The sequence below is a fragment of the Lepisosteus platostomus genome, chromosome 2, assembly GCF_059453375.1.
Source record: "Lepisosteus platostomus isolate fLepPlt1 chromosome 2, fLepPlt1.hap1, whole genome shotgun sequence".
In the NCBI taxonomy this organism is placed as follows: Eukaryota; Metazoa; Chordata; class Actinopteri; order Semionotiformes; family Lepisosteidae; genus Lepisosteus; species Lepisosteus platostomus.
Genome location: NC_142612.1, coordinates 77,426,972 through 77,442,420, shown reverse-complemented (window position 1 = coordinate 77,442,420; position 15,449 = coordinate 77,426,972). Strand labels below are relative to the sequence as shown.

The window sequence follows — 15,449 nt, the reverse complement described above, 5'->3', positions numbered from 1 at the left end:
TAAACAATATGATATGAGACTGAAACAGGTACAGATCTCTACAAGACCAAATTAAAAGAACAAGATTGTCTCAAGAGAAAATGTACAATACTGCCTTGATTAAAATTAAATTTATTTTAATATACACAAGCGTAGAATCTTAAGTGCTTGAAGCAAAACAGAAATTATGTTTATTTTTAACTATTTGTAAAAAGATTTTTCTCATTTATGACTTACTGTATACTGTATACACAATGTAGCATCACTGAAAGCAGGTACAGACTGAGAAAGGCACAAGTGCAGGGAAGGAAATGTGTATTTGTTGTCAGTGTATGTATAATTAAAGCACTGAGACTGCAGCACACCAGTGTAAGAATTTTCAGCAGGTACAGTTCTGCTACCAGTAGTGGCTGATATTTTACCTACTGTACAGTCACTGTCAAAAAACAATACCTGGGGTAACTGACTTAAATCTTGGTTAATTGATTAAATAAGATTTGTTTGATATTTAAAGGGTGTGCAATGTGTCTGTTTTTTTAAAGTATAATTCTGTCTGTTGTAAGCATTTTAAAGACTTTTTAAAGAAAGAAAATAAAGCCACCTGACATTTACAGAGAAATTATAGTCGTTTGGATGGAATTTTTCCCATAATGTGCTTCTTAGTGTTTTTCTCAGGTTTAAGCAAAATGATGTAGCACTTAGGAGCAAAAATGCAAAGGAGCAGACCAAACGTTGAAGAGAAAATTGCAAATATTTCAACTGCAACAGTGTATTTTCCAGGTGAGCTGACATACGCTGGGATGAAGGTGACCCAAACTGCACAGAAGATGAGCATGCTGAAAGTAATCAGCTTGGCCTCATTGAAATTATCAGGCAGTTTCCTGGCTAAGAAAGCCAGCACCAAACAAGTAGCTGCAAGCAGGCCTATATAGCCCAGTACTGCATAAAATGCAATTTCTGATCCTGTGTTACATTCTAAAATGATCTTTTTATTACTGAGTTTAAAATTTTTGTCAGGAAAGGGAGGTTTCAAACTAAGCCACAGCACACAGATTACAACCTGCACAGCTGTGCAAGAACAAACTATGATCCTCTGCTGAACTGGTCCAAACTTTTTTGCCATGTTGTCGTTGGGAAGAGTGGCTCTGAAAGCTGTTACAACAACTATTGTTTTTCCCAACACACAGGAAATACAAAGTGCAAATGTGATTCCGAAGGCTGTGTGACGCAACATACAGGACCAGGCTGTTGGCTGCCCAATGAAGGTAAGAGGGCAGAGAAAACACAGCAGCAGAGAGAACAGCAGGAGAGAGCTGAGCTCAGAGTTGTTGGCTTTTACAATGGGTGTGCTTCTGAAGGAAAAGAAGACTGAAATAGTGGCTACTGTCAAGCAGAGTCCAAACAATGACACAGTAGTGAATGTGATTCCCATTGCATCATAGTAGGAAAAATATTCAATGTCTCTGAGGATACAGCTTTCTTTTCCATCATTAGACCAGTAGTCCTGTGGACAGTTAATGCACTCAGCTGCACCTGAAGAGAATTAAGAGAAAATTAGTGGTGTCACTTTTCAGAAAATAACAGAAAACTGTTTTATGTGAAAATACTGTTTTTGTATAAAATTATTATTCATAATGATTCCATTAGATTTTAAAAAGTTATCCATATCATACCAATCATGTTTGAATAATGACATTTTAAAATGAAATGAGAAAAAATGCCATGAAACATTCAGTTTTAACCCTAATAATTTACAGCTATTTTATGTTGGTGTCATTTTGATACTCTTCTTTAACATTTCCCTTTTCATATTTTCAATCTGTATCACTTACAGTAAGATATCATGTAAATCTGATCCTGTGCTACAATATATCTAGAGTGAACTTAAATGTGGCACAAAGACTTTAGATCCTAATTAAGTTCATTACCATACAGATGAATTTCCACCTACATCTTTAACAATCACAATACATTATAGTTCTTCAATATTCCTTCCACTAAAAATGGTCACGCTCATGTCTCACTACAATACAGTATGTACTGTAGGACGCCAGTTTAACAATAAACTCAATACTGTGCTTGTGGGAAGAAAGGAAAATACACTTCCATTAGAAAAGAAACTCTACACGGCTTTTCAAAGTTCATAAGTTTTCAGAAGTATCCCAGTTCTCACTGCACAGTCAAAACATTGATTTTATGGCAGGTTTATTATGCTGTTTCATTTGTGCCATTTAGAAAAATTAAAATGTGAGCATATTTACAGGTGGATGATTATCTTGGAGATCAGATCAATTTAGTTTTTGAAAAAGCAACATAATATAATATGACTTCCATGAGTTCTCTTTATCCCTTTCAGTAAATGAAATTGATTGTAAGTTCATACCTGTGGTGTTTGCTATGGTACCATCAGCACAAGGAATGCAATCGAAGCAGCAGATGGGCTGGCCTTTCCTGGCTGCTCTTCTTGTGCCTGGGGGGCAGCTCTCAGAACACACTCCTGCTGGAACCTACAGAAAGAAAAATCATTACAGAATCAGTATTGCTTGTATTAACAGAATATTTGTTGATACTATCATTGATTTTATTTTTTCTGTGAATTGAGAGGATCGCTTCAACATGTTCTGTATTCAAAGCGTCGGAAGTATATACTGTAAATATTGTCCTCATGTTTATCAATACACTTTATTTGATGTTACGTTTCCTGTCATTCTATGACATGGATCTAATCACATTTCAGTTAATAAAAGAAACATACACCACTTTCTGCCTTAACAATAATCAAATTAAATCCTTACCTTTCTCCCAGTGCTCCAGACAATACTGTCCTCATCAATCACTAGCTGACTGCCTCCATCTGGTGATGTATCAAAGTGACCCACTGTCACATGGCTGACCACTCCTTTGTTGAGTTGCCAGTTTATAATGTCATAGGCAGCAGGAGGATCTCCGTTCTCATCAAAGTACACAGCTTCTCCAAAACGGTTCACAAAGTTGACTCTTTTTAGATGTTTTGTGACCTTGTATTGGATAAACATCTCATGTTAATTTATGCAGCACTTTATTATTGTGTTGAAGATGTTTACATATCAACGTTTAGTCAACATTACAAGCTGTAGTATCTGAAATCTATATGTTCAGCTTCAAAGCATGTCTCTGAAATAATGAATAAATACCTCTACATCTTCTCTCTCTTGTGTGTTGATGATATGCAGCCATTTATTTGACTTGCAGTGTTTTACTCACCTGCCAGGGCTCTATTCTTGAAACATCTCCACACAGTACAGTTGTACTTTTTTCTTTTGCACAGAACAGTAAGTCATGAAGTGCATGCACGATGGCATACACTGCTTTGTATACGTTATATGCCAATCTTAGCTGTGTGACATCAAAGAAAGCGTTTTCTATTTCATCCAGTCTCTCTTTTCCTGTGCATATCTTTGACTTGGTTTCTGAAACATTTTGTTTGAAGGATTCCTCTGTCAAATTTAAACTGCACCCGAAGATATATTCCCAGAATGCATTATTTAAGGTGTTTGCAGAATCAAGAGACGGACGTATTTTGAACAGAAAATCTTTGAACTTCGGAATTGCCATTTTGCGAGTTGCAAGTCCAATTGTACCACCAAAAGACTTAAATATTTCTTGAGTTGAGGGTCTTGCTGCTGTTACCCAGTCTTCACTTGCGATCCACTGTATACCTGTTATGTTTTGCCTGACGATCTCTTGCATTAAAGGGTACAGGTCACGCTCTGAAGCAAATGCTAATATGACTTTTACCGTTGATTTTTTAATGATGTCCACTAGTTGAAGTATTTTTGTTCTTGAGTAGGTGCTGAGAATGTTTTCAGTGAAGTCAATGCAAACTCCGTATTTTACCACTTCCTTCGTGAAAGATTGAACCCCGAATTTGCCATAAGAATTGTCGGAATGGATAGCTCCGATCCACGTCCATCCGAATCTCTTAACAAGGAGAGCAAGAAATTTGGCTTGATGTGAATCACTTGGAATTGTGCGTGAAAATGTAGGAAACTCTTTTTTATTGCTGAGGCACGTACATGTTGAAGTGTAGCTTACCTGTTGAAATACAAACCGTCACATTAGTTTTTTTTTTCGGTGCTTGTACAAAACAGAATTTCAGTTCATGTTTAGTGCAAGTGCATTTCTATTTAAACTACGACTGAACAGGTGTACTGTATGTGCTAAAAAAAACAATCAGTAAGAAAACTGATTTCGCGATGATAAAGAAAATGTTTAACTTATTTCCTTTATTTTTTTCACAGGAACGCTGTAGCAACGTTGACGTAAATGTAGATATTAGAAAAAATATAGATATATTTACCAAGGGAATGCCGAAGGGTCCCACCACTCGAGAGATATCTACAGAATTAGAAGTTACAACCGCAGGGGTTGAAGAGGGACATATAGAGTTAGAAGCCTCTAGTCCGTTTAGTATTGCGAGAGCCGCTCTTACAGTTAGAGTTGACGAGGCGCAGTTGTCGAGGACTCGATAGCCCAAAGTGATGTTGGGAAGCAAACTGTTGTCCTTATTAATCTCCTCTATGGTAAAAATCATCGCCTGGGTCCATCGAAAAGCACGCAGATCAAACCTATTAAAACATTTTGATATCACAAGCTTACATGAAAATTACTCTTCCCTTAAAACATTTGACTCATCCCCATTGTACAGTGCGTGATTGTTTTTTAACCCACCTGTTACTGAACCTACTGTACGTTCAAATTGAAAACTTAATGTTCTGATAACTGCAGGAGGTACAACAACTTACCCAACACACTTCGCTTGCTGTGGCCGAGTTTCAAACGACACGTAAACGTTTTCCTCTTTAGTAAATACAGGGAAAACACCACCGATCAGTAACTGCCCGTTTTTGAATAATCCTGTTGTTCCAAAATGTTCTAGCATCCTGCAGGTCAAATCACCGTTGACTTGAAAAGAGGAACATAGCATTAATAAATATAGGATCGACTTATTCATAATGATGTGTAACGTGTAAGAGTATTATAATAATATAATACAACGGTCTATTTTCCTTTTATGCAATGAACCAAATTCCCCATGGCCTGTCAAAGGGATGCAAAGAACAAAATAATCAAGTCCACATATCCCGAGAGGTAATCGCGTTTCGGAAATGTGCGACCTGCTATATTAACGTGAACTGCGTCTCACCTTAAGGAGAAACAACAGCTGCCTACAGACGGTGTTAACACAATATTGTTTTGCTTTCATTCGACCAGAAATAAATTCAAAAACATTTTTTTATATGCAAGACGCCTTAGGCTTATTCTGAAAATAATTGCATCCTTTTAAACACTCTACAATGCAATTCTCAATATCACCAGCATGCACTGTCCATTTTCTCCTTAGAGTATTTTGATTGCAAACGAAATGATTTCAACACTTAAACTGAGTCTGAGCTTCAAAGCCTCCAGTATTAATGTTCCAGTGCACACATTCACTGTTTGTCTCTGAAAACCCTTACGTGACACTTGGTTTGCTGCATATTGGGTTATCGCTTAGTTTTTTGCACACACATATATAATTTAGCATTTAATAAAGATTTTTGTAAACTATGCAAAATATAATATGCAGCTAGATAATTACTTATAAATATTAGGATATGTTGCTCTCAGGGTCATTATAATCTCAGCAATAATATGATGGTCATCTTCTTAAAAATACCTTTAATCAAATAACTCCAAATGGGTGAGATACTCACTGTCATTACAGTTACTATGATGCAAAAATGCTGCAATATTTAACTCATGTGCCACTTGACTACAATTTATTGTCACTACTCTTATTACTTTGAATTAGAGATCCTCTCTACAGATTGACTCTGAGACTTGGCTGTACCGAGTGCATTGAAGCTTTTGTAATTATTCACAATTTCCACATCACAGTTAAACCTCACAGGTTGCAGTGATACTCTTTATACTTGCAACAGGCTTTTACCTGCATGGCAAAATGTGTTCTTGAAAAAACCTTTGGCTATTAACTCCCAGCTTGTTGGGAATGATTCTCGTGAGTGCACAATTATCATACACCATGTCAAAGTGAGAATCCTGCCTGGACCAACATGATTGCCTGTTTCTCTAGCACACACGTTAATGCTGTTCCAAGAATTGAAACCTGTTTCGAACCTTAACCATGCAGTGAGTCTTTTTATGCCTCAAACTGGTCATCACGCACTTGGTGAGTTGTGTTGTGCAAAACAGATTTAAATTCTGTTTGGCCATTGAAAAATGACCCTTTTAAGTATTGTTATATTGGCAATGCCATTACTAAATGTTCCTTCATGCACTGATGTAGTTGCCTGAATGCCATTTTGTCCCATGTAAACCAGGACTGGCTGGCATGGTGGAGCTGTGCTTAGCATTGTTGCCTTGCAGTGCTGGAGTCTGTTACAGTTCCAGTATCCTGCCACCAGAAGGCACCCCAGCCTCTAGTGCCTTCTTCATCTGTGTAGCAGAGGTAGATCAAGCAGACGGCAGAAGCCAAGCCCTGCTTGCTCAGTGTCCCCACTTCACCATGCCTCCCCTCTCCAAACTTATTTAAGCCCTGCTCTTCATTCAAACTTTACTCAGTATTGTTTTCAACTCTTTGAGCCCTTGATCTAACCTTTGCTGAATTCTTCCTGGACTCCTTGCCTGACTTTTGGATTTGGGCATGTTTCCTGACCTTGGCTTTTGGAGTGTGTTTCTGGCACTTGTTACTAAAATTGTCTTCTTGCTTTGGACTTTCGCTCACCTCTTGACCCTGACCTTGGAACCCGCATAGGGTTCCTGCACTTCTCAGTTGTGAATCAACCTAACAGAGCCATGGGATCAATCTGGGGGTGTTGTCTGCGTGGACTTTGTGTGTCTTGGATTCTGATGTAATAATGAACTGCAGACCAATTTCTAATTTACCATTTCTATCTAAGGTTTTAGAACATGTGGCTGCACATCAATTACAGGCTCGTATGATAGCTAATGACTCTTTTGAGCCATTTCAGTCTGGTTTTTGCTCAAATCATAGCGTTAAGACTGCTCTAGTCAGGGTTATGAATATTTTACATATTAAACATTCTATGTTGCTAAATTGATTGCAGACATTTGTTTGTCTATCAGTGGTACTATCTTTAACTGGTTTTGCTTTTATCTGACTGACAGGAAGCATTTTATCACCCTTGGCCCTCATGAATCCCCCATGACCCCAGTCAATTACGGTGTGCCTCAGGGTTCAGTTTTTGGTCCTTTGCTTTTATTATTGATATGCTACCTCTCGGCCAAATGATACGCAAACATGGTCTTCAGTTTCACTGTTCTACAGCTGATGCTCAGATTGATGTTAAAACTTCTATCCCCTCTGGTCTCCCCCCTCCATCACTTGTCTCTTGTTTGCTTGGTCGACATCCAATTCCCTGAAGCTAAATATTGACAAAACACAAATTATACGGGCAGGTAGCAAATCACAGCTGGAAATACTCAAGGGCTTTGCAGTAATGGCTGATGGCTTCACCATTCACACATCAGCCACATTCAGGAATCTGGGAGTCACACTTGATCCTCTCCTGTCTTCTGAGCCTTGTGTGAAGAATGTGCTGAAGACATCTTCTTTTCATCTTAGGTAATTGTTATCAATGTCTGATGCTGAGTGCCTGGTTCATGCATTTATAACATCAAGGCCTGATTTCTCCAACTCTTTATCTATGGGCTCCCATCCTCACTTCTCAACAACTTGTAATACGTTCAGAACTCTGCAGCCAGACTACTTACTCACACCACACCCTGGGAGTATATCACTTCTACACTGAAGTCTCTGCATTGGTTGCCTATGAAGTCATGTATTCAATATAAGATTTTGTTACTTTCAAGACTCTCAAAAATCTGGTTTCATCATACATCTCCGACCTCCTCTATGTTTACATTCCCTCTCATAGGCTCTGGTCAGTGGAAGCCGGTTCACTGCTCACTGTACCTGGGACTAAATCAGGGACTTTTGGTGACTAAGTTTCGGACTTGTGGTGACCGTACCTTCTCTGTTGCTGCTCCAGGGTTGTGGAATGACCCTCCTCAGACACTAAGAGAGACGACATCTTTGACTCTCTTCAAATCCAAACCTTAAAACTTTCCTTTTCACCAAGGTCTACATCTGATTGCCTACATCTGCAAAAGCACATACAGTATGCTGTTGATTACGTTTTTCTTCTCTTATTTTTTATTGTACTTTTTTGTTTTGTCTTTTTCATAATGTTCAGCATCCTTGGGATCAGAAAGGTGCTTTATAATTAAAAGTATTATTATTATGCGTATATTCTCCTCGTGTTTGTGTAGGTTTCCTCCCCCAGCACAAAGACATACAGATAGGTTAACTGGCTTCTGTAAAAAAATGGTGTGTGTACAGGTATGTCTGTGTGTTTGCCATGTGATGGACTGGCATCCTGTCCAGGTTGTACCCTGCCTTGTGCCTGTTGTTTGCTGGGATAGGTGACCCTGAATGGGATGAAGTGGTTGAAAATGGATGGATGGTTGTTGCGCAGATGGATTCCTGGCACACTGTATTCGGAAAATGGGAAATTCAATATGCTGTGAATTGACTGTGATTATGAGGAATTGTTTTGTAGCTTCTAAATTAAAGTGACAATTAATTTTAAAGGGAAACATTTTTTAAGATTTCCTCATAACTGAATTTGTTTCTGAATTTGGAAAACTACAGTTTCAAAGGCGCAAATCAGCCAATACAAGCAAAATGACTCACCTGCCCAGACATTGCCAGTGTACAGAAACAGCCTAGTTGGATGTCGGCCAAATAAATTTGACATTGCTCAGAAGGGCCAAGATGGTAAAACAATACTCTTAAAAAGCTTTGGATTTCCGAGTGATAGACAAACTTGACAAAATACAGTCATGAAAAGGGCTTGGAGGTACACACTAAAACTGGAGTTATATATTGTATTTAGTGGAGCACCACAGGGACCGGTTTAAGAACAGAAGGCTGAATATATTAGGAAGCTACATGGTTTGTTGTCTGTGTATCAACAAATGGTTCTCTCAAATTGTGGCAGGTTACCTTTAGGAAAGTCAGGAATCACAGCCTCTTCTTAGAGACTGCTCTTCGGTCTATAATTGCTTGTAAATAGCAACACCAGTTGTGACCAACGTAAGTATTGGTTAAATGGAAAAGGGTTTAGAAATTTTCTGTTTTCACATGGGTGAAATTAGGCTGTGTTTCACATTCAGTGGGAGTACCTACTGTAGGTCTTGATGGTTATAATTTTTTTGCATGCTGTTTTTGTGAGCCCTGAATAGGCTTGGCACTACTGTAGCTTCAGTTTGAAGTCAGTGAGTTTTTGTGAGTGTAAAATTGTGGGACCAACCTGGTTAAGGTTATCTTAAGTTTATCAATAGCTGTATTATAGACTGACATTAGAATTAATTTGCATCTTTGTGATTTCTTATTTCCGTATGTCTTTTGCAGCAATACAGGATAGATTCACTTGTTGAAATAAAAATATACAAAATGTAATGAACTGTAAAATTTAACTCATATAGGTTTCTTTACATTAAATGATGGCATACATTTTTATGAACTAATATGCCTGAATTAAGCCTATATAATTTGTTCCACTATCTATTTTCTTATACTCTAAGATGATGAAAGGGAGAAAAACAAGGTCAAAAGACATTAAAAAAAAGAAAACTCATAATTGTTTTGATGTTATGTTCCCCATAATGTGTTTCCTAGTGTTTTTTTCAGGTTTAAGCAAAATTATGTAGCATTTCAGAGCAAAAATGCAAAGAAGCAGACCAAACGTTGAGGACAAAATTGCAAATATTTCAACTGCAACTGTGTATTTTCCAGAAATCGTAAGTACTAAATACATTAACAGAAAGAGAAATCATAAATGCTTGGATGGTATTTTTCCCATAATGTGTTTCCTTGTGTTTTTCTCGGGTTTAAACACAATTATATAGCACTTTGGAGAAAAAATACAAAACAGCAGGCCAAACGTTGAGGACAAAATAGCAAAAATCTCAACTGCAACTGTGTATTTTCCAGGTGAGCTGACATACGCTGGGATGAAGGTGACCCAAACTGCACAGAAGATGAGCATGCTGAAAGTTATCAGCTTGGCCTCATTGAAATTATCAGGCAGTTTCCTGGCTAAGAAAGCCAGCACCAAACAAGTAGCTGCAAGGAGGCCTATATAGCACAGTACTGCATAAAATGCAATTTCGGATCCTGTGTTACATTCTAAAATGATCTTTTTATTACTGAGTTTAAAATTTTTGACAGGAATGGGAGGTTTTAAACTAAGCCACAGCACACAGATTACAACCTGCACAGCTGTACAAGAACAAACTATGATCCTCTGCTGAACTGGCCCAAAGTTTTTCGCCATGTTGTCGTTGGGAAGAGTGGCTCTGAAAGCTGTTACAACAACTATTGTTTTTCCCAACACACAGGAAGTACAAAGTGCAAATGTGATTCCAAAGGCTGTGTGACGCAACATACAGGACCAGGCTGTTGGCTGCCCAATGAAGGTAAGAGGGCAGAGAAAACACAGCAGCAGAGAGAACAGCAGGAGAGAGCTGAGCTCAGAGTTGTTGGCTTTTACAATGGGTGTGCTTCTGAAGGAAAAGAAGACTGAAATAGTGGCTACTGTCAAGCAGAGTCCAAACAATGACACAGTAGTGAGTGTGATTCCCATTGCATCATAGTAGGAAAGATACTCAATGTCTCTGAGGATACAGCTGTCTTTTCTAGTGTTAGACCAGTAGTTTTGTGGGCATTGATTGCATTCAGCTGCACCTGAAGAGAATTTAGAGAAAATTAGTGATGTCAGTTTTCAGAAATTAACAATTCAGTTCAATTGATTTTTATATAGCGCATTTCACAACAAGGTTATCCCAAGGCACATAACAATGCAGGTAACCATACATTTTGTCAATAAAACAGGAAATGCAAAGAAAACTGTTTTATGTGAAAATACTGTTTTTGTATAAATTATTATTTTAAAAGATTCCATGAAATTTAAAAAAAGTTAGAAAAAAATAAAATTTGAGCATATTTACAGCTGTACTATTATCTTGGAGAACAGATCAATTTAGTTTTGGAAAAAGCAACATAATATAATATGACTTCCATGAGTTCTCTTGTAAGTTCATACCTGTGGTGTTTGCTATGGTACCATCAGCACAAGGAATGCAATCGAAGCAGCAGATGGGCTGCCCTTTCCTGGCTGCTCTTCTTGTGCCTGGGGGGCAGCTCTCAGAACACACTCCTGCTGGAACCTACAGAAAGAAAAATCATCACAGAATCACTATTGCTTGTTTGAACAGACAGAAGAGTTGTTGATCCTATCATTGATTTTATTTTGTCTGTGAATGGAGAGGATCAATTAAAAATGTTCTGGATTCAAAACTTCGGAAGTCAGCTATAAATATAGTCATCATTTTTATCAATATACTTTACTGTATTTGATGTTATATGGCTGTTGTCATCCTGATGGATCTAATCACATTTCAGTTAAAAGAAACATACAGCACTTTCTGCCTTAACAATCATTAACAATAATCAAATTAAATCCGTACCTCTCTCCCAGTTCTCCAGACAATACTGTCCTCATCAATCACTAGCTGACTGCCTCCATCTGGTGCTGTATCAAAGTGACCCACTGTCACATGGCTGACCACTCCTTTGTTGAGTTGCCAGTTTATAATGTCATAGGCAGCAGGAGGATCTCCGTTCTCATCAAAGTACACAGCTTCTCCAAAACGATTCACAAAGTTGACTCTTTTTAGATGTTTTGTGACCTTGTATTGGATAAACATCTCAAGTTAATTTTTTCAGCACTTCATTATTGTGTTGAAGAGGTTTACATATCAACTTTTTGACATTTTTACAAGCTGTAGTATCTGAAATGTATATATGTTGTTATTTAAAACTGCATGGACAGAATATCTCAGAAATAATAAATAGCTCTACATCTTCTCTCTGTTATGTGTTGATAATATGCAGCCATTTATTTGACTTGCAGTGTTTTACTCACCTGCCAGGGCTCTATTCTTGAAACATCTCCACACAGTACAGTTGTACTTTTTTCTTTTGCACAGAACAGTAAGTCATGAAGTGCATGCACGATGGCATACACTGCTTTGTATACGTTATATGCCAATCTTAGCTGTGTGACATCAAAGAAAGCGTTTTCTATTTCATCCAGTCTCTCCTTTCCTGTGCATATCTTTGACTTGGTTTCTGAAACATTTTGTTTGAAGGATTCCTCTGTCAAATTTAAAGTGCACCCGAAGATATTTTCCCAGAATGCATTATTTAAGGTGTTTGCAGAATCAAGAGACGGACGTATATTGAGCAGAAAATCTTTAAAGTCCGGAATTGCCATTTTGCGAGTTGCAAGTCCAATTGTGCCACCAAAAGACTTAAATATTTCTTCAGTTGAGGGTCTCGCTGCTGTTACCCAGTCTTCACTTGCGATCCACTGTATACCTGTTATGTTTTGCCCGACGATCTCTTGCATTAAAGGGTACAGGTCACGCTCTGAAGCAAATGCTAATATGACTTTCACCGTTGATTTTTTAATGATGTCCACTAATTGAAGTATTTTTGATCTTGAGTAGGTACTGAGAATGTTTTCAGTGAAGGCTATGCAAACTCCGTATTTTACCACTTCCTTGGTGAAAGACTGAACCCCAAATATGCCGTACTCATTCTCGGATTGGATAGCTCCGATCCACGTCCATCCGAATCTCTTAACAAGGAGAGCAAGAAATTTGGCTTGATGTAAATCACTTGGAATTGTGCGTGAAAATGTCGGAAACTCTTTTTTATTGCTGAGGCACGTACATGTTGAAGTGTAGCTTACCTGTTGAAATACAAACCGTCACATTAGTTTTTTTTTCGGTGCTTGTACAAAACAGAATTTCAATTCATGTTTAGTGCAAGTGTATTTCTATTTAAACTTCGACTGAACAGGTGTACAGTATGTGCTAAGAAAAACAATCAGTAAGAAAACTGACTTCGCGACGATAAAGAAAATGTTAAACTTATTTCCTTTAAAAAACAATTTTATTAAGGTATTGTGTGAGGCAAACACTGACTTCTATCTCGAAGTTTTATGGTCCCTGATTAAATATCTCATCTAAGAACTCAGATCGAAGTCCAAACTTTCTTCTGAATTTCCAATTTTCGTTTGTTTGTTTTTTAATCAAAGCTCAGGAACGCTTTAGCAACGTCGACGTAAATGTAGATTTGAGAAAATGTAGAAATATTTACCAAGGGAATGCCGAAGGGTCCCACCACTCGAGAGATGTATAAAGAATCAGAAGTTACAACTGCAGGGGTTGAAGAGGAACATGTAGAGTTAGAAGCCTCTAGTCCGTTTAGTATTGCGAGAGCCGCTCTTACAGTTAGAGTTGACGAGGCGCAGTTGTCGAGGACTCGATAGCCCAAAGTGATGTTGGGAAGCAAACTGTTGTCCTTGTTGATCTCCTCTATGGTAAAAATCATCGCCTGGGTCCATCGAAACGCACGCAGATCAAACCTATTAAAACAGTTTGATATCACAAGCTTACATGAAAATTACTCTTCCCTTAAAACATTTGACTCATTCCCATTGTACGGTACGTGACTGTTTTTTAACCCACCTGTTAATGAACCTACTGTACGTTCAAAATGAAAACGTAATGTTATGATAACGGCGGGAATTACAACTTACCCAACACATTTCGCTTGCTGTGGCCGAGTTTCAAACGACACGTAAACGTTTTCCTCTTTAGTAAATACAGGGAAAACACCACCGATCAGTAACTGCCCGTCTTTGAATAATCCGGTTGTTCCAAATTTTTCTAGCATCCTGCAGGTCAAATCACCGTTCACTTGAAAAGAGGAACACAACATGAATAAAGATAGGATCGACTTCTTCATAATGCTGTGCTGTAGGCTAACGTGTAAGAGTATTACAATAATAGTTCAACAGTCAATTTTCCTTTTATGCACTGAACCACATTTCCCATGGCCTATCAAAGGGATGCACAGAACAAAATAATCAAGTCCACATATCCCGAGAGGTAATCGCGTTTGGGGAATGTGCGACCTGCTCTATTAACGTGAACTGCGTCTCACCTTAAGAAGAAACAACAGCTGCCTACAGACGGTGTTAACACAATATTGTTTTGCTCTCAATCGACCAGAAATACAAAAACATTTTTTTTTATATGCAAGATGCCTTAGGCTTTTACTGAAAATAATTGCATCCTTTTAAACACTATAAAATGCAATTCTCAATATCACCAGCATGCACTGTCCATTTTCTCCTTAGAATATTTTGATTGCAAACGAAATGATTTCAACACTTAAACTGAGTCTGAGCTTAAAAGCCTCCAGTATTAATGTTCCAGTGCACACATTCAATGTTTGTCTCTGAAAACCCTTACGTGACACTTGGTTTGCTGCATACTGGGTTATCGCTTCGTTTTTTGCACACACACATATAATTTAGGATTTAATAAAGATTTTTGTAAACTATGCAAAATATAATATGCAACTTGATAATTACTTATAAATATTAGGATATAGTAGAAAGAGAACACAACGTTTCGGCCGTGGAGCCTTCTTCAGGTGTCACCTCCTCTGTCTCCTGCTCTTTATTCAAACTTTGCTCAGTATTGTTTTTAACTCTTTGAGGCCTTGATCTAACCTTTGCTGAATTATTTCTGGACTCCTTGTCTGACTTTTGGATTTTTGCCTGTTTCCTGACCTTGGCTTTTGGATTGTGTTTCTGGCACTTGTTACTAAAATTGTCTTTTGCCTTGGACTTTAGCTCAGCTCTTGACCTTAACCTTGGAACCCGCATGGAACCCTGGGATCAATCTGGGGGTGTTGTCTGCGTGGACTTTGTGTGTCTTGGATTCTGATGTAATAATGAACTGCAGACCAATATCGAATTTACCATTTCTATCTAAGGTTTTAGAACATGTGGCTGTACTTCAATTACAGGACCGTATGATAGCTAATGACATGTTTGACACCTGAAGAAGGCTCCACGGCCGAAACGTTGTGTTCTCTTTCTTCTTTTTTTCAGCATGGAATAAACCTATTACTTGTTCCTTTGCAGCCTACGCATGCTGACGCAGCTACCCACCTGAAATATTAGGATATGTTGCTCTCGGGGTTATTATAATCTCAGCAATAATATGATGGTCATCTTCTTAAAAATACCTTTAATCAAATAACTCCAAATGGGTGAGATTCTCACTGTCATTACAGTTACTATGATGCAAAAATGCTGCAATATTAAACTCATGTGCCACTTGACTACAATTTTGTTGTCACAGCTCTTATTACTTTGAATTAGAGATCCCCTCTACAGATTGACTTGCTACAGTTCCAGCATCCTGCCACCAGAGGGCACCCCAACCTCTAGTGCCTTCTTCATCTGTGCAGCAGAGGT

The 15,449-nt window shown here is 38.1% G+C and overlaps 2 protein-coding genes across 6 annotated transcripts; both read right to left on the bottom strand.

Moving 5' to 3' along the window:
- Window positions 1-95: 95 nt before the first annotated feature.
- LOC148677269 (extracellular calcium-sensing receptor-like) lies at window positions 96-8,144 on the bottom strand. Of its 5 annotated transcripts, none has more exons than XM_088619677.1 (8): window positions 8,014-8,144; window positions 7,165-7,406; window positions 4,764-4,923; window positions 4,319-4,586; window positions 3,223-4,053; window positions 2,775-2,996; window positions 2,363-2,486; window positions 96-1,512 (listed from the first exon to the last, which is right to left on the bottom strand). In XM_088619677.1, exons 2-8 carry the CDS (start codon window positions 7,175-7,177, stop codon window positions 599-601), a joined length of 2,532 nt encoding a protein of 843 aa, XP_088475803.1. In that variant the 5' UTR covers window positions 7,178-7,406; window positions 8,014-8,144; the 3' UTR covers window positions 96-598. The 5 variants fall into 5 exon arrangements, with proteins under 5 accessions (XP_088475803.1, XP_088475807.1, XP_088475816.1 ...); XM_088619681.1 differs by having other exon boundaries at window positions 7,259-7,406; XM_088619690.1 differs by having other exon boundaries at window positions 4,764-4,818; window positions 7,259-7,406.
- A 1,649-nt stretch (window positions 8,145-9,793) lies between these two features.
- LOC148677268 (extracellular calcium-sensing receptor-like) lies at window positions 9,794-14,543 on the bottom strand. The gene is made up of 6 exons (XM_088619745.1): window positions 13,716-14,543; window positions 13,274-13,541; window positions 12,033-12,863; window positions 11,575-11,796; window positions 11,151-11,274; window positions 9,794-10,792 (listed from the first exon to the last, which is right to left on the bottom strand). Exons 1-6 carry the CDS (start codon window positions 13,922-13,924, stop codon window positions 9,879-9,881), a joined length of 2,568 nt encoding a protein of 855 aa, XP_088475871.1. The 5' UTR covers window positions 13,925-14,543; the 3' UTR covers window positions 9,794-9,878.
- Window positions 14,544-15,449: the final 906 nt, after the last annotated feature.